Source organism: Punica granatum, chromosome 2 (assembly GCF_007655135.1).
Source record: "Punica granatum isolate Tunisia-2019 chromosome 2, ASM765513v2, whole genome shotgun sequence".
Taxonomy (NCBI): domain Eukaryota; kingdom Viridiplantae; phylum Streptophyta; class Magnoliopsida; order Myrtales; family Lythraceae; genus Punica; species Punica granatum.
In genome coordinates, this window is record NC_045128.1 from 1,462,069 (window position 1) to 1,484,861 (window position 22,793).

Below are 22,793 nucleotides of genomic sequence, written 5' to 3' on the forward strand. Positions count from 1 at the left end.
AATTAAGTATACTAAAAATTAATTATTTAATTAGATATTAACCCAATTTCTATTATTATAAGGGCGAAATTATTGCAATATATGAAACCACGGTAATAAAAAAATAAATATTGTCATCAAATTTGTATTTATAAAATACGTAACCAGTTTTGTGTGAATATTTAAAAATATGTATATTATACAAGTATTAGATACATGTGTAATGCATCGAGACCATTAGTGGAAAAATATTTATAGGACCATTGAAAATTAGTCTAATTTTATTAAATTATAGAATAAAACTTCAAATTAATTTCGAGCATATTTTATTAGAAGGTAAAATTTTGTAATATAAAAAACAAAATTTATATATTTGAAATAAGAATGCTATTAAATTTTGTATTTAAAAAGTACGTAACCAATTTTGTTTGAATATCTATAAAAGTATGCATATTATACATTGATCGATTATATAAATATACAATGCATTGAGACCACTAGTTGAAAAATATTTATCGAACTATTCAAAATTAGTCTAAGTTTATTAATTGATTATTGAATGAAACTTCAAATTAATTTTCAACATATTTTATTGTGTTAAAGAGCAAATATATGTTCTAAGAATCAAAATAATTGTTATCAGAAAGGATATATATATGTGTGTGTGTGTGTTAATAATGAACATATATAACACACCAATTGATATAAATGCTACAAAATAATTTGATGATATTGGGTATTTCTAAAATTATCATAATCCTATAAAAGAAAAAATTTATTACATAATGCTATTGACTGATAAAAATTAATAATAAATATAAAGATAAGGATGTTATAAACAATGTTTAAAAAATAAAAATTAATATTCTATTTACAAAACTTAATATATATGATAAATTTAAAGTGCCAGTTAATTTTAAAATGTGATTCATATTAATTGAATAAAAATTATTATTATAATAAGTTTTATTAAAAATAATTGGAGACTATTATTTATGTTAAAATTAAAAGTTGAAAATTATTATTATTTGTATAAGATAATTCATGTTTAAAAATATAAATAACAATGACAAAAATGATACAGAGATGTATGAACATGAACCCTCGCACCGTTCGGCTCAACTCAGCCAATACTACCAAGGACAAGGTCATTGATGGTGTCAAAATCTACAGGCGACGTCGTAGGGGCGATGGCTAGTGATGGTTAGAGGACATGGGTTTCTAAGCCACGACAGCCGAGGTTGTCAGAATCGCGATTCTAGATAGAATCGGCCGAGGGTCGTAAAATCGTGAATCGTAAGATTCTACCTGTAATTAAAAAATAATATATGTAGCATACTTTCCTAAGCAAAAAAATCAATCCTTCTTCATTCAAATAAAGACCATAAACAACAAATCAACAAGCTATTCAGCAACCATCACTTATCTTCCATCAAATTCCACAAGCTATTCAGCGGCAACAGTAACACTCAGAGCCAACATCAACAACCAAAAAAATTTTTCCGATTCATCGGGCAAAGAGAGCTCAAAGAGTCAAAACCTCACTTAAAAATTGACCGAGACCGAGAGAGAGCTCCAAGAAAGCAAAGCTCGAGCTGAGACAAGTGGAGATGGAGACCAGGAGGGAGAGCGAGCTCGAGCTGAGATTGAGGCGGAGGAGGAGGAGGAGGCTTTAATCGGAGAAGTGGAGACGGAGACCGGGAGGGGGGAGCAAGCTCAAGCTGAGATTGAGGCGGAGGCGGAGGCTTCAATCGGAGAAGCGAAGACCGAGACCGGGATGGGGAGCGACCTCGAGCTGTAGATTGAGGCGGGGCGGAGAAGGAGGCGTCGGAGATTCGGAGAAGAACGCCAAAGAAAGCTCAGTTCTTCGATCTGAGTCTCTGAAGTCTGACCCCTGTTCTCTGTAAGGGTAAAGTCGAGAAGAAGGGAATTAAAAAAAAATCGGGTGGGCTTGGGCTGCTTGATGGACCGACAAAGTAAATGGGCTTGGCTTGGGCTGCTTGGCTAGGCTTGGGCCATGTTTGGGCTGGCAGTGGCAGCACTTTGTAGAATCAGGTGAGTCGCACAATTCCACGATTGAACGATTCAACTCTCGATTCTAATCCGATTCTACTTCTCCGATCCACCAGGTGCAATCGGAATCGATTGGTCTCCCTTGACTCGTAGAATTGTACGATTCTACGACTCGAATCATGATTCTAAAAACCATGACGACAGCGCTTTAAAATTTTTTTCTTTAATTTTCTTTTCTTTTTTGCTTTATTATTTTTACTTTTTATGTTTGTTGTTAATTTGAATGGAACTAGTAACGAGAGGGGAACCTTTTTCCCTAGGGATAGTTTTTTGAAGGGGCAATGTAATTGTTCCCCATAAACAGTTTATGAGGTAAAAGTTTTCCCAACCTCATAGTTTAGGGGTGATATGGTAATTTTTGAATTGTTGACGTGGATGTCACGTAAGATATGGCAATGTGGTGGTAGCCATGTGGCAATTTGAAGTCTAGATGGGGAAATAATTTATGGGAAGGACTAGCTTGGGAATTATTTTCAAAATGGAAACTTTTTTATTTAAAAAAAATGAAAGGAAACTCAGCAAAAGATCAATAAAAATTTTCACCTTACAACTGATCATGACTAGGAAACTATATTTTATGGTAATAAAAAAAGTACAAAATTTTTACGTTTTAATAATTTTAGTACAAATTTTTTCCTTAACATAAAAATGCACGAACTTTTGATTTAATAACAGCTATAGCACGGCGTCAAATTTTACGTTAATTTGGACGGAATTAAGGCTGCAAAAGGTGTCCACGACCCCAATCGGGAGAAGGGCGCCGGCGACCCCAATTGAGAGAAGGGCGCCGACGACCCCAATCGGGTGGCTGGCGATCGGAATCGAGCCCCCCACCCCCTGAAATCGGGAGAATCCCCATGATTATTATTTAGTTTATTAGTATTGTTCTCTTTATATTTGCATGCACTATGATTCAGAAAAAAATATATGTGTATATATATATATTTACATGCACTACGGCAAATCTGTTACCTAATAATATTATTAAGAAATATGATAGGATAATTTTTTTTCGGTGTGTATCCTGATATCCAGGAGCCCAACACCTGACTAATCCAGTTCCAAAAAAGTCAGCTTACTAAGGAGTAAAACTCTTTCAATCAAGGATTTTCTTTATTCACAGGACTCGAACTCAAGATTTTACTTAAGAAAAGCAAGTATCGAACTGTTTGAACCAATCTTTATTGGTAGGATACGATAATATATGATTCCCACTCCGGCCCCGAATAAACCATCTTTTGAATCCTTTTATTCAAATCGAGAAGTTTTTGCACGAAACAAAAATAAATCTTTTCAACAGTCAATTCAATAAAAATATAATAATAAAATGCAATAAAATCTAATCTTGTCATAAATATGCATATTCGTTGCCTTTTTTTTTAGTGTTCAAAATTATAAATCGCCCTTGCCCCAGTTGAATTTTACTAGATAATGTAAAAAATTCGATTGCCTTTTTCCAATTAGTCGACAAAAACAAGCTGCAAAGTATAGTAGCCCCACAAGGATACGTACTTGAAGAAAGTGCCGTTTTATTTTATTGCATGCCATATATATTGTCACGAAAATTACTCCTTTATTATATTTCAATAACTTTTAATAGAAATTAATTATTTAAGTTTTGATCAGAGTGGACATATGCTCAAGTGGCTTTCTAAGAAGAATCGTTCTTGAATACACGAATAATACGATACTATCATTGGCTAGGATAAAGCCAAGAACTCTGAGAATTAAACGTGATTTTTAAAGCAAATTAAAAGTGCTTGGAGATTTAGCGGAATTTCCTTTACGTGATTTTCTCCAGCGTCTTTTAAGTAGGATTCGTTGTCCATAAAAGGATCTTCAATTACGGCATGACTTTGGCAAATGATGGGATTTTCTCTTATAGGTCAATCGGTGAGTAGGGAACAGTTTTGTTTGTGCCATACCTCAAACATCAATCCATATCACTACAAGAAATTTTGCATGTAGTGACAAATTCTATTGCTACAAAAGAAATTTTATTGTGATAAAAATGTTAAATTGCACTAAATAAAGTCTCATAATGGACATACTTAATATGTATGTAGATACATATATATTTATATGTATACATATATCTTTTATATTGTGTGAGCGCCGAAAACCAAATATTTCCATAATAGCGAAAGTATACGTATATAAATAGTTAATATGCATGTATATACATACTTAATATGTATATTGTGATAAGAATATTAAATTACACTAAATAAAGTCTCATAATGCATATACTTAATATGTATGTAGATACATATATATTTATATGTATACACATATCTTCAAGATTGTGTGAGCGTCACAAATCAAATGATATATGGTCAATGCACAACACATGATAGCATCTTTTGAGATGGGGCCAAGCAAAGATACTTGACCGGATTTACCAAGCAAAGGATATATGTCCTAAACTGTGTTTCTCATTCCCCTCTCTGGAGAGGATGACAGTCAATGGGAAGATATATATCGTCAATGCACAACACATGATAGCATCTTTTGAGATGGGGCCAAGCAAAGATACTTGGCTGGATTTACCAAGCAATGGATATATGTCATAAACTGTATTTCTCGTTCCCCTTCTCCGGAGAGGATGACAGTCAATGGGAAGATATATATCGTCAATGCACAACATATGATAGTATCTTTTGAGATGAGGCCAAACAAAGATGCTTGGCTGGATTTACCAAGCAAAGGATATATGGCCTAAACTGTATTTCCCGTTCCCCTCTCCGGAGAGGATGACAATTAATGGGAAGATATATATCGTCAATGCACAACACATGATAGCATCTTTTGAGATGGGGCTAAGCAAAGTATTTTACGTTTTCCCTGGTCTCTGTCGGATATTATTCAGACGATAGATCGAACCAATCAAACTGTACTGATATAGGACCGATAATAAAAGAGATGTGACATCTCAGGGAAGTATTAGAACTATATATGGATATTGTGGGAACTCGATCCGATAATATAAAAGATGGTGAAATCTCGAGATATAATATTGGAAATACATGGATGTCGAGCTATATGGATGTTGGGAAATGCATGCAATCTGGGTATAAGAAAGACAAGCGAAGGGCCGCAGCGGGATTTCATCCGAGGTGATTAGATCTCCTGAAGAAGACTCGGGTAGTGCATGTTCGTTTCAGCAATCATCATGTATCACCACGCGTCCAATTTCGAATGATAAAGGATCAATTCAGTCATGTTTGAAGGAATCGAACAAGAAGACTGATGCCATATTGAGAGCTATTGAACCTCAATCTCTACCATGTTGTCTGCAAGAGCCAACGAGCTCATCCGATCCATGTATAAATCATTAAGTAATAAGAATCTGGAGATAAGACACATGAATCAAGCTATGAAAAGTGCCCCCTAAAATCCTCAAATTTCAGGATTTAATGACAGGTATGTGTAACCCAAACCACGTAAATAGCAAATATATTGATGTGTATCCGAACAAGAAAAACTTGTAATGTATCAATCACCCTGTAATTCATTCTTCAGAGTTGTCTCCATGAGTTGTTCCCGGAAATTGAGCACTCCAAGATTGGGAACCATATATCGATATGCTGCCCTTAGATTTCTGAGTCGACATTCCCCTACAATGTGCAAGAACATTGAACATTGGCATCTTTAGCTACAATTGATTCCCCAACCCGAATGCCTCTACTCTGAAGCTACTTGACCAACTGTTAAATTACACTAAATAAAATATCATAATGCATATACTTAATATGTATGTAGATACATATATATTTATATGTATCACATATCTTCAAGATTGTGTGAGCGTCACAGATCAAATATTCTCATAATAACTAACATATATGTATATACATATTTTCATATATCGTGACACATATTATATAATGTTTTCATCGCGAAAATAAATTTATGACTATAAGTAATAAGGTATTATGACTAAACGTTATTTTATCACGATATACTCATTAGGACGAGTTTATTTTGACAAGACCTGTAACAAAGTATCTTCTATTTTCGTGGAAAAAAAATCTTATATGTTATTGTGTATGCCAAAGACTTTTAGAATATGATTGGTTTTAGAGTTGAGTTGAGTTGAGTTGAGTTTTAGTTTTAATTGGTTTGTAATAATTGTGTTGTTGAATTATGAGAAAAAAGTGTGAAAAAGTAATAAATAATTGAGAGAAAATAATTATTGTGTTATGATTGTGTTGTTGAATTGTGGAAAAAGTAATAAATATTTATGAAAATTTAGTATTAAAAATTGAATTTTGTAGTTAAAAAATTGAAGAAAAAGGGAAAAGTAATGAAAAATAAATAAATAAATTCAAGGACGCTCCTTGACGGCATCGAAGTGGTAAGCCTGGGTCCTGTATTCTAGTGATAGTGTCATGAAAAAATCGAATTTATGCTCTTCGTGGATATTGACATTCTATATTAGGTGAATGTCCCATGAGAATTCGCAGCCCGCAATCGTATTACTCTATTGTATGCCAATATTTGTCATCCGATCGTGGTTGAGCGGTTTTAGTCTTTTTGTTATATGTATATTGTGTTTTTTGTGTTGTCCTTGGAGGAATTGGTTCGTATTTTTTTGTGTTGTCTTTGGGGCCATCGGAGTGGTAAGTCCGGGTCTTGTGTTCCAGTGACAGCGTCATGAAAAAATCGGCTTTATGCTCTTCGTGGATGTTGACATTCTATAGTAGGTGAATGTCCCATGTAAATTCGCAATCCGCAATAGTATGACTCTCTTGTATGCCAATATTTTTCATCTGAATCATGGTTGAGACGTTTTAGTCTTTCCGTTATATATATATATATTGTGTTTTTTGTGTTGTCCTTAGGGGTATATATATGTAAAATTCACTCCCAAAGCAATAAATACTCTCTCATCAATCATTCACGGAAAGAACAAAACATATGAAAACAATAACTATGAAGCAAGTCGACTAAAACAATTCCCAAGTTCAAGCCCAATAATGTTCTGTCATTAGTAGTCATTCCCGGAAAGAACAAAAGATATTAAAATAAAGAAGCCCAACTAGAAAAAGCCCAAGGTCAAGCCCAATTTATGCCAAATCCCACTGCTGAAGCCACTAAACAAAAATAGATCAACATCGAATCGCCCATAACTCTAAAACATTCACTGCCGGAGTAGTCAGCGACGTATTTAGCTTCTTCTCACAAATCAACGATTCATTCCTCAAACTTCTTCTCATCAATCCCACTTTAAAGAGCATATTAATTTCATAGTAAGTAAATTCTTTTACTTCTGATTGTTACGTCCAGTGCAGGAGATGTTGGCGACGATTTTTTAGCTTCTTCTCAGCAATCGACGATTCGTTCCTCAATTCCTTCTCATCAATCCCACTTTAAAGAGCATATTAACTTCATAGTAAGTAAACTTTTTTACTTCTGATTGTTCCACTTCATTGGATTAGTATTACTGCTGTGAATTTATCTCCAATTTATTGTTGCTGGATTTATGGGTCCTAGAATTCGAAGTGTGTATTCATCTTCAATATAAACAATTTCCAAAATCACTCTTCCACAGTCACTTCAATCTGAGAATCTTTCATTTTGAAAAACTGTCGTCCACGATGAAGTACTTCAACAAGTGGGTGAAAGCTCCATGTTTTGAATTTTTCCATTGGTATCAAATTCCTTTTACATCCGAGTTTGCTGCCACTTGATGATTTTGTCGACCTAATTTCATTATTAATTTGTTTAATATATTATATCTGCAGGAGGAAAGCATCCTCTGATGATAAGCAATATGCGTTGCTCAGTGATATAACTTCAACTAGAGATGACTGGAAAATCAAAGTGCGTCTCTCAAGGTTATGGGATAGCTTGAATATACTTGGAAGAAAAGAGCTATTGAGCACCAACAATATGGTCCTTATTGATGAAAAGGTTTAAATTTGCCAATTTTATTATGTTATAATAATTTTGAAATTTCTTATCTAAATCTAATTGTTTCTTTCTTTTGTAGGGAAACTACATTCATGCAACAATCTGGAAAAATATTTCTTACAGGTTTAAGAATGTTCTTTGTGAAGGAAAATTTTATTTTATAGAAGTTTTTTCTATGACAAATAACAAAGAAAAGTTGTGGTGGAAAAGAACGATTTCAGGTTGTATTTTTATGCGACAAATATGATGAAGGAAATTGAATATGATGATAGTGGTATTCCTGACCATATTTTTGAATTCGTTCTCTTTTAAAGGCTGCAGTCTTGATGGAGGAACGATCTGTTAACAAGTAATCTCCAATTAACACATGCTTAAATATGTAAAGAATAATTTGCATTAGAAATTTTATTTATTCAATAAAGTCTAATCTCAACATTTTTCTCTTCATTTTTCAGATGTTATCGGTGTTGTCATTTCAATGAATCCAATCGAACAAAGAACGACTGATGAGGACACGGTAGATATGATAAGCGTCCAATTACAAGACGCAAGGTGAAATGATTGAACTTGATATTAATTAAATTTGCCAATCATATATTTGCACATTATTTTATTTAGAATAGTTATATCAATTGGTTATTGCAGGGGAAACAAAGTGAACATCACAATCTAGGATGATTATGTCGCACTCTTTGAGGAACAAAAAGCATAATAATATCTCATAGGTTAATGTAGCTATCTTTTCATCAACGAGAGTTTGGGAGTTTCATTGTAAGACTATAAAATATCAATACCGTTATCAATCATAAGCTTTAAATATTTTCATTACATTTAATCGAAAGCATTTATAAGTAATTGCAGATACTTTGTCCATTTCTACTTCTTGGTCAATCAAGATATATTTGAACTTGGATATACCAGAAGTCAAAGAGCTTAGACAATAGTTTATGTACCAGAGGACGATGAGAAATACACAAGATCCGCTAAGAAGATTGTGCAAGTGAAGTGTTTATTGGATAGCCATAGCTTAATTACCTTTAATTCATTTCAACAGTTCTCTTATAATTTGTACATAGTTCTAACCTTTTCTTTATTTGACATTCTTTCTAAATATAGATAACTCATACAAGAAAAAAATTGTGCCCACCAAACAAGATCATTAATCGCTGCACAAAAAAATTTTAAAATTTTAAAATTAAAACTGAGATAAGGTTGGTTTTAAACAAATATTTACTCATCATCGTTCATACTTCTTTTGTAATCGAGCTTCTCTTGAAGATGCTTGACTCATTGAGTACCGAGACCAGTTTTATATGTTATAAACAGTACGAAATAATGATCTGTACTGATCCCTCTTACCCCCTTTTTTATGCAATATTTTTTTATAAACATACCTAGCTCATTAAATAATAATCCATTCGATACCCAATTGATATTACTAAACATTAAAAGTAAATAATCATACAAATTATAATATTTAATATAATTCTCTATCATATAATTCTCTTCATATAATCCGTGTAATGCACGGGCTTAATTTCTAGTATTATGTATACGCGTATGTTGTGTTTTATGCTTCTGTAAGCCTGTGTGCTTACTATGTCTTGTAATTATGGGCTTTATGAATGCAAGGTTGCTATTTCATAAAAAAAAAAAAACTATTTTAGTACTTTTCCGCAAAGCAACAACGCTCCCAAACCAAAGTCTCGATTTAGATTCTACTCGGAGACGTTTCTTGGGTCGTGAATCTTCTAATAATAAAGTGGGATGTAGATTGTGTGTAGACGAAGCCCGTGTGACCTTCGATTTCGTCGCTAATTAAAAGCACGGGACGACATGCGAAAGAGGACCCACCGCATGGGCCGAGATGCAAAAAGGCCCATTCATAATTCGCCACTTGCTGGCCTTTCTGCATTGGGCCAAATATATTAGCTCATGACAAAATCCTCAGCCCAGTTGAAACTTTGTCCCAGCCCAGTTTGAAACTGCCCGCATGTTTTCTAGAATATATATATTCACAACACACATCGATCGTAAACGCATGCAAATAATTTTATGTTTGTATCCTTCTTTAATGAGAGAAGTCGTAAATCGCCGAAATAATTATTCAATAGTCCTCAATAATGCATGATGCATGATGAGTCGAGCATGCGGACTCTATCACAACTGCAATTAGAGCAAATATTTACGACATATATATATATATATATATAGTCCAGTAACTAGATGTGGTCAATCGTCAATCATTGTGAAAGCCCACTGACGTAACAATAAACACATTGGAGTTCTTTTTCCATCCTCGAATAACAATCTGAACTGTGAGATCTGAGTACTAAATATTGATTTGTTGTCGAGCAAGATACGGCAAGATACACACACACACACACACATATGTATGTTACGTATGGTCTTGGAAAAGGAAGTGCATGCAGATCCCACCATTGATTTGAATTATTGACTCGAGAGATTCGAGTGATCCCATGAAATTCGATCACATAAACACATGCATGTGTTCCAAGCTCACTCTACATTCATCTGTCACGTATTAATTGGTTACTTCCCTTGAAATGCAATATAAATATATATATGTATCGTATATATAAACATTTTATAATAAATCAGTACACAATAACGGGCATGCATGAACTATATTCCCTCATTATCAACTTGCATGCACATGGCCTTGTTCCCTAGCTCCCCTCCCACCAGAGATGGAGAGATGATGGGATATGATTTAATGGCTCCTCCATTAGCCAAAAATGATCATGCCACGATAAAAATTAATTAACTCCACATATATAATACATATTATATGTACCAAAGATAACTAATCGGTACAATTCAAAAATTAAGTATAAAAATATCAGTTTTCTTTCGTGTGCTCTGTCTTATATTTTCTAAGTTCTACGTCCTTGAAAATAACTATGTGATGACTGACCATAACTCTTTATACCTTTTATACGCCTAAAAAATCATTCAGTTTGATAAATATTTAAGATGACTAGAATAATGCACTCTAGCAAGTACAATTACGATTATCTTACTAGTAAGAAATTCGCACGAACATACTATATATAATTCATATTTTAAACATAACAAAAGAAGCAGAACACACACACGTTGAAGTTTTTACCGATTCAACAAGCAAGCCAAACAACAGCGCAAGGAACTGGAGTTACGTACGTTTGCTTATGTCCCACTACAAATATCGCAACAACCATATATTATATATGTACAAACACAAGCAATGTAAAAGCTGAAAAAACATTATAAAAAGAAAAAGAAACAGTGGAAATTTTAATATATGAAGATACACTGATCAAAAGGCATAACGCCACATGACATCATCGATCTCTTTTATCCTTAATTAACCTTAGCTACATGTGATCATATGCTGCAAGTCTCTCAACCGACAAAAGGCTCATCTCAGCTTCTGCTCTTACATTTCTCCATCGCCCTTGGAGCTGAATTATTAAAATTATAATCAATTTCACTTTCATCACTTTATAATTAATTAAGTTTTTGATAGTTAAGGGTGAAAGATAATAAGTATTTATATATATACACTATTTATTTGTCCAAACTAGATAAGTGAATGTGTTAAGAAATAATGGTATGCACATACCAAGACCAATAGCTTCGGAACCTTTCATAATTCGCAGGCGCTTGCACGAATCAACAAACATCCTGCAACAACAAGAATTTAATGATATATAGGTTGGTCAAATAATCCTTTTATCATATTGACTTGTGTTTGATTATAATGAAAATGTCATCGCGGATATAGCATCAAATGTCTTGAGAGAAAGTTATGCAATTAATTAATTAATGATATATATTTGATTTGATAGTTAATAAGTATATGTCTGAATGGTTTGGCCTAAAAAAAAAAACAGAGAGTATATATAGGCTTACTCCCAAGGAACGTCGCCGACCAACATCCAATCCCCGTCCTTGTCTTCATATGTGGGAACATAGTCGGAGCCGCTCAAAAGATCCCTTAGCTTGTTCTCATTCATGAAGTCTATCATCCCTTGATGAGCTCCATAATTCCCTGCGTACATACAACAATTACGTACAACTTTAATTATTATAATTAACCACAAGCAAAATATAATTAAATTACTAATTGCTTTGAGCTTAATATATATAGTTACATATTCAGTAGGCAAGGTTTCAGGGAGTTGATTCCACTGATTGTGGGGTTAGGGTTTGATCCCTCTTGATCAATTTCTAGTCTTCTTATCGCTGTAGTCTAGATACGAAATCACACGTTGTAATCTTATTGCTTAGATTTCATTAATCGATGCCACAGCAGCTGTACTATTAAAAACGATAAATACTATTCACCAAAAAAGAAAACAACGATAAATATTGAGAGATTGTGTCTGTATCAACCTAACTAGTTACCTGTAGTAAAAGAACCAAACATCTTCCCTAGGGCATCAGACAGCTGCTTGTAGCTCTTGTACATCTTCAAGTCAACCTTACGGAGGTAAGGCGCTCCATCCATGGAAACCTTCACGAACGCTGCACTTGCCACGCCTCCGGTACTGCTCATGATTCCCTTCTCACCGGCCTCCTCACTAGCACTGCTCTTGTTGTTATGAGCCACAATATTCTTTCTGTATGACCGCACTGGTGGCCAACCGACAACCTGAGCCCTGCGATCAAAGTTTTTTCAGGTTGGATCATTAGTTATGAACAAGCAGGGAACAAATCTTCGTTCTCCTCTCCACTGATTTGCATTTCACCGGATCTAGAACTAAAGATCGGAGATCTATGTTGCCTCTCTTAGCCAGGAGCTGAATATAAATAATTACTGTACAATAGTCTCGAAAAAAAAGAAAGGGAAACTCAAAAAAGGAGGACAGCCTTGGCCCCTAATGATGTTATAACCCTAAAAGATATCGGTTACGTCCTTTACCATTAGTGGAAATGTATGTCTAGCTAAGAAACCTAACAAAATTAAGAAGAAACGATAAGAGAACCTGCACCTAATTGTTCGAAACCAAACGACTTACTTGGCTGGTGGCTTTGCAGGATCCGATTTCATCTTCTCCTGGGTGTAGTTACATGGATCCATATGTGGTGACTCCTTTGCCTTGAGGTCGAGTTTGAGGTCCACTTCAGTCACGGAAAACCCTCTCTTTCCGCTGGCTCGTACGACTTCGACCTCGGCTCCATGATCTCCACCAGGCAAGCTGAGGGTCAGCTCAGCTCCAGCGAGCATGTTGACAGTCGTCGTCCGGCCTTCCATCAGAAACTCTAGCAGATGTGGTGAGACAGAGGCTAGAGGAATAGCAGTTTTCTTAGGAAACCTTTGTTTGGTGAAGTATCGCTTTTCCTTTGCTTGTTTCTCTCTCTCTCTTCCCCCCTCTCCCTCTTATGTCCTCTTATGTAATGTTGAAAGTTAGAGAGATCCATTCACGTTTTGGCACTTATTGAAATATTGATAATAACAAAGGAAATTGCTTTTTCTTTTATCTAGATAAAAAAATGTAGCATAATTTGTATGCCTATTTATATGCATGTTATTTGTTCCTTTTTCTTTTATCCAATGAAAACACACTGCATTTTCAAACTATTTACTGACAGTTATTAATATTTCTATTTTTCGTTGGATATCAATATTTCTTTTATCATACGTGTTATAGCCATATATATTATATATATATATTGTGAATATTATAAAATATGGAAAATTATATAAATTGTGGAATTCAAGTATTATTGATGTAGGTATGATGAATTAATTGAGGTGGATATACATAGCTGGAGGTGACCTTTCGTTGTCTCCAGTTTTTTCATTTCCTCTAAGCTTCCTCACACGTGCGCCTGCATGGGAATGGGACCAAAATGTTGGAGAAATTTTTATCTATTAGATGGATCGAGTACATTTTCATAAAAGAAAAGGAATTAAAAAGAAGAAAATATTCTTTTTAAAAAGTTAGATATAATTAATGTTGTGTAAAGTTAGATGTAATAATGTTGGCTGCCGCCTCGCCTTTTATCCAAAAGTTAAAAGAGAGGGCAAAAAAAAAAAGCTAGATTACTTGGACTCAAGGATATAATAAAGATTCAGATAACGAGTACACAAGCCATCTGATCATATGCCTAATGCATGATTAATTTCCTTTCTACTTGCGGGATAACTTTTTTCTGCTAGGTAAGGTAACCGCTCTTTTTCTTTCTTCTTTTTCGGGTAAATTAAGGTAACGGTTCTTTTATTGAAAATAAACGCAACTCAGAGATTTGTTAACAATTACAGTAAATGTTAACTAAGTATCCCATAAACAACCTCCAAAGAACACCACAAGAAAACAATCTAATAATTCAAAAAGAGCTTATATAGAAACTATACGATATCCCAATGACAATGTATTTTCCTTTTTTTTTTGGTTGAATAAGTATTTTCTTTTGAGTGTCAGCGAGATCCTCCCGTCGATATTTGGGATTCCCATACAACGAAACTTCGCTTCACTTTTTTCCTCAAAAGAGTTCGATAAGGCCAAGGTGTGAAGACTCGATGAAGTTTTTCATTCCTAGCCTTCCACTTAGCAACTATCTTGTGAAGAGCTTTACCTTTCAGGCAATGATCTGTTGTAACTCAAAATGCCACTCACCAGTTTCTTGGTCAATTTCAAGAAGAATAACAGCTTGCTTTCACATCAACTTAGCAAAAGAGCATAGGAAGAAGAGATAATTGCTAGATTCTTCTGAATTATTACAGAGAATATAAGAGATTTCTCCAGAGCGAGTTCTCCCATCGATCATTTTGTCTCTATCTATAACTGCTAGTTTATTCAGAATAGCGAGCTATGATATAAAGCTATGTTTCCAAACATGGATTAAACTATATAGCACCATACAAGTCAACCTAGATTGGTATGGTGCTTAGTTTATCCTTCGAAATGCAAATTAATCCTTGTGGTACGCATGAAATGTTCCAAATTCGTTTATCATGGCAAAGAAACTAAAATTCTCTTCGAATGAGTTGTCATGCGGTGCATGTACCACCGGTCGACGTACATGACTCAAACAGTCTGAGATTATTGAAGTCAATTAAAATACATGTACTGCATGCGTCTATATGATTATAAAGGTATACATCGCTAACAAGAGCTTTTTCTATCTTAAATGAGCAATTATGGACAAAGTTGTCCATGAATATATATATATATATATAATTGTCGATTGATTTACGCTTTAAATTGAGACGTCGGCTGCAACAAAATGACAATTATTCTCTTCTCAATTTTTAAGAGTCGTTTTCTCATTAAATCTCCTTCATCTACTGCCACTGCAAAGGGATCGGATCTCTCTATTAGCTAGGTAACTATAGCTGGCCACACATTTTGAGATGCACACTAGATCCAATAAATTCTCTCGCTAATCACAATAATCTACTTTTCCAATCAAGGAATCTTTTCGGAATTCACATTTTGCATGTGTAAACATTTGTATGTAGTCTCTCGAAATATCACGAATGCCTACATCCATCGATGGATGCATAAACCTCAATCGACTATCCAGTATATTAATACCATAAACTTTATGATATGCTGTACACTGTGCAATAAATAAATTACGTATATATATAGAGAGAGAGAGAGAGAGCATGCATATATTCGAAATCCTTAAGAATATCGTAGGATGATACATAGTTATGTGCTCCACGTTGCAGATGATATGTGGTAAATGGAACTGATCAAATAAATTAAAATACTAGATATGTATCTTCTCTGGTAATTGTTTGGGTAGGATTGGCAAAAGATCAAGACGAAATACATGTGTATAATATATATATATATGTATGTATATGTTGGAAAATAATTTAAATAATGACTTTCGAATGATATGGTAGCGACGAAGAGACAGGTCACATCTTTGATGAGAGGGAAACATCCCTAACCCTAGCTGTGCCCTTGTCCAGTCCACATCCCCTCCAATCATGCATGGCCTGTTCCTTTCTAATTTATTATCATAAGCTTCTTCTTCTTCTTCATCTTCTTGTATATCTCAGATATAAAAGATGAGATCCTCATGTGACCACATCTTCTTCTTCCCTGAGAAATTTCATTTAATATATAGAAAAGGAGATGACGATCCAATCAAAAGACTACGTGACTTTTTTTTTTTTTGCAGTGATCACATCCCCAATCGATCGATCACTCTCAACCGAGATGACTCCCCCTTTGTTTTTGGATAAGTTCGCTGCTTTATCTACATTGAAGTAACGGTGCGTCGGACATATATTGCAAAATATATGTACATAGAATCTGATGAAAAAAATGTGAATACTAAATATGTTATGTTGGTCGAATTTGATGAAAAAAATGGTTGACTTTGCGTTAACAAAATATATATGCATCGAGACATAGCGCTATTTACAGAAAAAACCAATAAATAAAGAGAGAATTAATGTTAGGCTGATGCGAATTAGCACAAGAAGTATGGCACAATGGTTGATCGATATTATATAATATGGATCATATATATATATGATCATATTTGGATCCTTTGTCATACTAATATGGCACAACAGTTAATTTTCTGGCAAACAATCATATATGGATCTTATACTGTTCACTCAATTGATTTCAGAGTGGGGAAAGAAAAGATTGATAATTATTTGATATTTCATGAATACATACGCACAAATGACAAGATTAGTATACAGTAATGTGATCAATGTGGGTCCTACGGCAAAGAAATATGAGAGGTGGAATCTTTCAGTGCTTCAATAGTAAATATTCCATATGTTGGAAGAAGATGAGGCAGTGAACAGATGCCTCTCATTTCTTGGGTTGCTTGTCTGCATGATTAATTATAATTAATTAATTAATTAATCTGTAGACTGACCCATCTTCATCATACCCGCCCTCACTCAATTGCCATTTATTTTACTAATTAATCCTAGTCATATATATATATATATATATAAATAATAAGATTGCCTATTATTACAAGAAATTAATAGGATTACATATAATAAAGTTAAAATCGTCGATTTACATTATATATCAATTAATTCTTTCTAAAGTTTCTTATGTTATTATAAGACTTGGAGAATTAAATGACGAAATTTATATGCTATTATTACTTTAGCAATTATACTTGATTTGTTATTCAAAAAAGCTCCGAAGTGCAATATGAATCGAGATTACTTATATAATAACAAAAATATATTTTAATTATAGTTTCCATATACTTAGATCTCTATATATTATAGTAAAAATACTATTTGAGATAAGTTAGGTTAATTTTGTTAAATGAATCACGTCATTACTTACAAAATTAATTACTTAACTGTTCAAAATTAGCTTAACTTTATTAAATAATTACTAATAAAATTAAAATTAACTATTGAAGTAAGAGTCATATAAAAATAAAAAATATCATTCAAAATAAGATTTTTTATAAAGACTATATTTACAAAAGCACGAAAAGAGGTTTGTATTGTAATCTCTAAACTAAGTAATGTGATAAATTTCATCATTAATTAAGTTAATTATATAATATACATTAAATAAAATGATAAGTTGCAAAATTATTGTTGAGCTATTAAAGTTGCGCTAATTTTCAACCAATCATTTAATCAAATTTTATTGAAAATTATCGTATGAAACTTGATTAAATAATTAAAAAGTATTATTGTCCTTAATAAAAAATTGATATCTCAAAATGTAAATAATTAAAACAATAAATGATAAACAATTGTATGATACAAATCTGTGCAACAAAGAAAGAACACTAGTTGATTTCATAATTCTATATTTTTTCTTTTAATCTAAGATATATATTATGAGATCAACGTGCTGGTTTTAGATAATGACATCTGCTTCAATTTTATCATCAGTTTCGCTTTCCTAAACCAAATATCGAATAAATTGAAACCACTAGTCATATTATATCCACCAATACATCGACTAGGATTTGTAGGGCTCCCGTTTATCAGACTGCAACATTCAAATGCTGAATCTTGTGGGTGCACCCTCCGGAACCGCGAACGCGACTCTTCCCCGAGATCGAGCTTCTTGGAGGGCCAGCACGAGACTTCAAAGATTTTGTGGCCCAAAGTGGATTCGAATATTGGTAGATTAGCCCATTAGAGAGCCTCGGGTCCTTACTGGATTTAGCCCATTTGACTCAATTTCATGCATTTTTTCTATGTTGATGATGATTTACCTAAGGCATGTGATTTAATTAGGAGCAAAGCCTGGCATCATTAGTAGCATTCGACCGGGTGAAAGTGCCATACACGTCTTATAGCTCCGACTTACTTGACCTATGAACCATCCTTGCATCGATATTGTACGATACCGCTGCCTAGAGGTTTTCCATTGTCAATGTACGTAATAGACCACCGAAATGCTTTCACAAATAAATGGGTATTGGACGTACAGGTAGGGCGTGATATATTTATAAATAGAAAATGATGGCTGTCCAATGAGGGTCGTTACCCAATAAAGAAAGTTGTCCCCGGAAGAGGGACATATTCGGACTGAGGTCCAACTTCTTGTAGTTTCATAGGGTCCCGCATACTAACTATCACCACCTTAGCCATGATTCCATGGTCAATATTGCCTAGATGTGGCTCAACTGATTACCACACGCATATATATGGACCGACTGCAATGTCATACTTATCGATCAACGGTCATGATCTACTGCGGAATTAATAGAATAGAAGCACCGGATGGATGAGAAATTATGGGCAGCAATAACTTGGGGGCCTCATCAGAAGCTTCTATGTGCCCTAGGATTTCTATTGAGTAGGCCCAATCAGAGTCTCGTGTGGTCTGTGCCTTGCTGGGACCCCCATCTGGACCATAAAAAGAGCCCACACGTGTACAAACCTATGATGCCTCCCATCGCCAGTTACCGCCACTCTTACGGTGACGCGTTTGTCTGAAAGAAGTGTCCCATTTAAACCAATCAATCACTGTCGGTTTAGGTTTCGGTCAATGTTCAAAAGTTGCTCAAGCCAAAATAAGTTGACCCTCTCACTACGTAGATTCATGGATGAGTGGATCATTTCTCGGCAGCTGATCTCGAGGATTCAGGATTGGTCGGTTCGAGAATGGTCAGCATGTTTATCATGAAACAAACTCCTGTGCATATTGATTTACACGACGTTAATTATTTGATTTTTTTTTCTTTAAGCATCCATATTCTTAATATTTATCCTAATGACCTTGACCACTTATTGTTAAGCGACATTTTCGGGGTTATTACCCCAAGTCTTTGTATCATTTAATTTTTTTTTGTTTGACTCAAACCTATTCGAATTATATTAAATTTAATACTATTTTAACTTTTTTAAAGATACTATATATGACTTATTCATAACATAATCTCCACAATTTTCTTTCGTATAATTTAAATCACCATATATATACATGCTTGTAAACACTCTATTATAGTATTGAAGTATTAAATGACGTTAGATGAATTAAAAATATTTTACTAAATTAATTAACTTCAAGAAAATACGAAAATATAGAACATTTAAATTAATATAAATCATGCTTACACAAAACTATAATATATTTGCTCAGCAAAATATTATATATATAGATTATTTTGGTATGTTGATAGAATTATAGGAGCTTTTGAAAAAAAAATTAATATTTGTGGGAAAGTTAGAATAAGGACTTATATGAAAAAGGAAAATAATGTGTGGGGAAATTAAAAAAATAAAATTGAACTTACCAGTAAGCTAATGACGCATGTCAAGTAAACGAATTTCGCTTGAAACTTTCCTTTAGCTTATAGGTATAGATAGATATACGATGAGTAAATGAACTTTTGAGATGTGTTTTCCGAAAATGCTTTGAAGAATTTCCATTGTCACTAGATTTAGGTTTACTTGAACATATTGTAAACATTCAATAAATTTTAGAAGGTTAAGTTTCAAGACTGTCACACGAAAACTTGTGGATAGAGTTCAATCTTATCCATTTGAGTAGTTCATCAGCCTGCATGTAAGATCATAAGGACAAGGATGTGCAACTTTGATGTAAATTCAGATAAGCCGTGTATAATATTATATACATGATGCTCTGGGGATTCAATGCAAGAGTCGTATAATGTTGAATACACAAATGCTCGTCATTTTCGGGTGAAACTACTCATTTTTGTTTGGCTTGTGGGGGACCATGATATCATTAAAACCTTTACTCTTATGAAAAAGGAAGATGTGAAAATTATTTTCTCGCTGTTCATATGTGGAGGTGCCCGACAGACGTTCAAAGTAGGCTCCAAAGGGACGCCATGCATAATCACCAATTTGGTCGTGCTTTTTCACAAGCCGTACAAGATAATATTACACTCAAATACTCGCGTTTGTTATGTAACTGATATTAAACTTTTACTTTTTTCGCTTCATATGTTTCATGGGACCTCACACAATATGTTTAGTGCGATATTCCTGCTCCGACATTATTGTTTTCATGCTCATACACATGCGCGTGCATCATCTCTCGACAATTTTTTCTAGCTAGCTAACATGCTATTCGGCCGACGAATTGGTGCAATAATAGGATACCTTTATTCGTGCACACGGCCGGGGACTTGCATGCAGGAAAATGGACCCCTTAAAGCTGTCAAGGGACATTATTTGAGATCATTCACATCATCAATCCCACGGTAGAGAAAATATACTCACATACATGTAATGTATGCATATATATATATATATCACCCTACCAAGAAAATGGGGAACATGCATGATAGATAAGATATTAGGTCTACATACATGGAACATATAAACCGTGAAGTAGATTCATGCCATGCCCAATGGTTGTGAACTTTCCAAGTTAACAATTGCTTAAAGAAGAAGGCTTCTTCTTTTTTCCCCTTTTGGGGGTTACAGAGAAGAAGCTAATATTACTATTTATTTGCAAAACTTTCAATTAATACGTGCACAAGTCTATATAATTTTGTGCATTTAGTAACATGGGAAACCAGCTGCAATCGAAATAATAGTAATGATATTCACCCAAACTAATAGTAATAATAATAATTGTTTTTTTTTTGTTATCATAGAAGAAAAACGAGAAAAAGAGACCAAGTTGGACAGTCTTCACTAAAGAAATTTCATCCGAAATGTAATGAAAATCATCCCTTGCATATCAAAGAACTCAATGTCGTTTGTTATTCTGATTAATTATGTAATTTTCTCATTATCTGTATGATTTTTTGGAATGGGAATTATTCATATGGAAATTAGATACATACATACATATATATATATATATATTCATACAAACAAGATGATGACACTGGTATGATTAAAAAGGAATTTCTACACCCAAAAAGAAAAAGGAAAAGATTTTCCTCGTTTCCCGAATTGGGCAAGACCAAGCCACAAAGTCCAACCACTCCATGCATGTTTCTAAGTAAATGATGCTGTCTTTGCTCTCCTTAATAAAGTACAAAAATAATGATATGGTGAGGTAGAATTAATAAAATTGTTTCAATTAAGAAAACTTATCATAATTAATCGAGTGATTAACACTTATTATTTAGTTTTTTACAATTTAATTGGTGTTTCCTCAAGATAGGATCACCGAATAATCTCTCTTAATAAAGTGATTAACCACTAATTAATCTCTCATCAATGGTCAAATCTTTTGGAATCTAGTCAAAACACATGAAGCCTTTCTCTCTCATTCTTGAAGTTGAATCCCTCCAAATCTTTTCATATGGTAATGTTCATTGAAGTGTAGAATCCAAGGCCGGAATACTAACATTTTTATTTAATTTTAAATTGAATATGAGGCTTGTTTTCGGCGGTCGTCAAGTAATTGATTCTCATTTGGCCGTCAACATCTGGTCACAAAGTATGTATTCAATGGATTTTGAACTTATTGCATTATAGATAAAATTCGTTCATTGCTTGGCAATTAATTTCGTAAAAAAAATCACTACATATTGAGAGTGGGGCAGATTCTATGAACAAACAGATTCCTTCGATGGAGACAAGGGAAATATATAAATAAATGATTAGTTAAATTCATAAAAGATATATGTAAATAGACAAAGAATCAATTAAAATTGCTGGACAGTGCGAGATTTCCAATTTCTCCACATGCAATGTAGCCCACAATTCAAGAAGAACCCCAACCAGTTTTGATGCTCCAGTCCCCCACATGCTGTGTGCCCTTGCCCTTACCCGACACTCTTGTATGGACCTAATCTCACATGTTGATGCTTTGCATCTCATTATTCTTCTGTTCGATAATAACTGATTCGTGTATATCCTACCAGATGATACGCGAATATCTCGAATAACGGGAACTGATTAAGGAGATCAAATGGCCGGTACTTTTATAAGTTTGTGTTATTATAAAAGAATATTTTCATTGTTAATTCAGTAATTGAGCATGTTTAATGAAACAAGTATTACATATTCTCATTTTAATATGCATTTATATAAAACTTTCGATGAATATATACGATCATTCAAATGAATGAGGTATCGGTATATGGCTTGTGCCACATGCTTATGTAAATAAAAGATAATTTTTACTAATTTAATCTTATAATATATATGTTATGTATATGTAAAATATGATATAATCATGAAATCAATTGGACAGACTCCTAATTAAATGATAATGGCAATAGTGGGTGTTCCTGATTTCCCTTCCACAGGACCCTAAAACTGCATCTTGACTGGTTCCTACTGAATCTTCAAATCGAATAAAAGCCATTTAATATAATTTCCTGGAGAAAACATAAATAAAAATAACAAGACATGAAATAAAATAAGCCTTTGCTTTATTTATTCCATCAATATTTTTCCTTATTTTTCT

General features: G+C 33.7%; 1 protein-coding gene and 1 long non-coding RNA gene across 2 annotated transcripts; one reads left to right on the top strand and one right to left on the bottom strand.

The window, feature by feature from the left end:
- The first annotated feature begins 7,192 nt into the window (after positions 1-7,192).
- On the top strand, positions 7,193-8,822 carry LOC116195030. The gene is made up of 6 exons (XR_004154566.1): positions 7,193-7,447; positions 7,800-7,968; positions 8,048-8,091; positions 8,283-8,317; positions 8,424-8,520; positions 8,614-8,822. It is a non-coding gene; the product is annotated as an uncharacterized LOC116195030 (long non-coding RNA).
- A 2,247-nt stretch (positions 8,823-11,069) lies between these two features.
- On the bottom strand, positions 11,070-13,361 carry LOC116194173 (auxin-responsive protein IAA14-like). The gene is made up of 5 exons (XM_031522925.1): positions 12,993-13,361; positions 12,379-12,632; positions 11,884-12,022; positions 11,594-11,655; positions 11,070-11,432 (listed from the first exon to the last, which is right to left on the bottom strand). The coding sequence occupies exons 1-5, from the start codon at positions 13,226-13,228 to the stop codon at positions 11,395-11,397; spliced, it is 729 nt and encodes a 242-aa protein (XP_031378785.1). The 5' UTR covers positions 13,229-13,361; the 3' UTR covers positions 11,070-11,394.
- Positions 13,362-22,793: the final 9,432 nt, after the last annotated feature.

Bases quoted from the DNA above. Each gene is read 5' to 3' on its own strand.
- LOC116194173 (XM_031522925.1), bottom strand. From the start codon at position 13,228: ATGGAAGGCCGGACGACGACTGTCAACATGCTCGCTGGAGCTGAGCTG. The intron at 12,633-12,992 runs GTAAGTCGTTTG...CTTTGATCGCAG, and splicing joins CCTGCAAAGCCACCAGCCAA to GGCTCAGGTTGTCGGTTGGC. The intron at 11,433-11,593 runs GTATGTGCATAC...TTAATAATTCAG, and splicing joins TTCCGAAGCTATTGGTCTTG to CTCCAAGGGCGATGGAGAAA.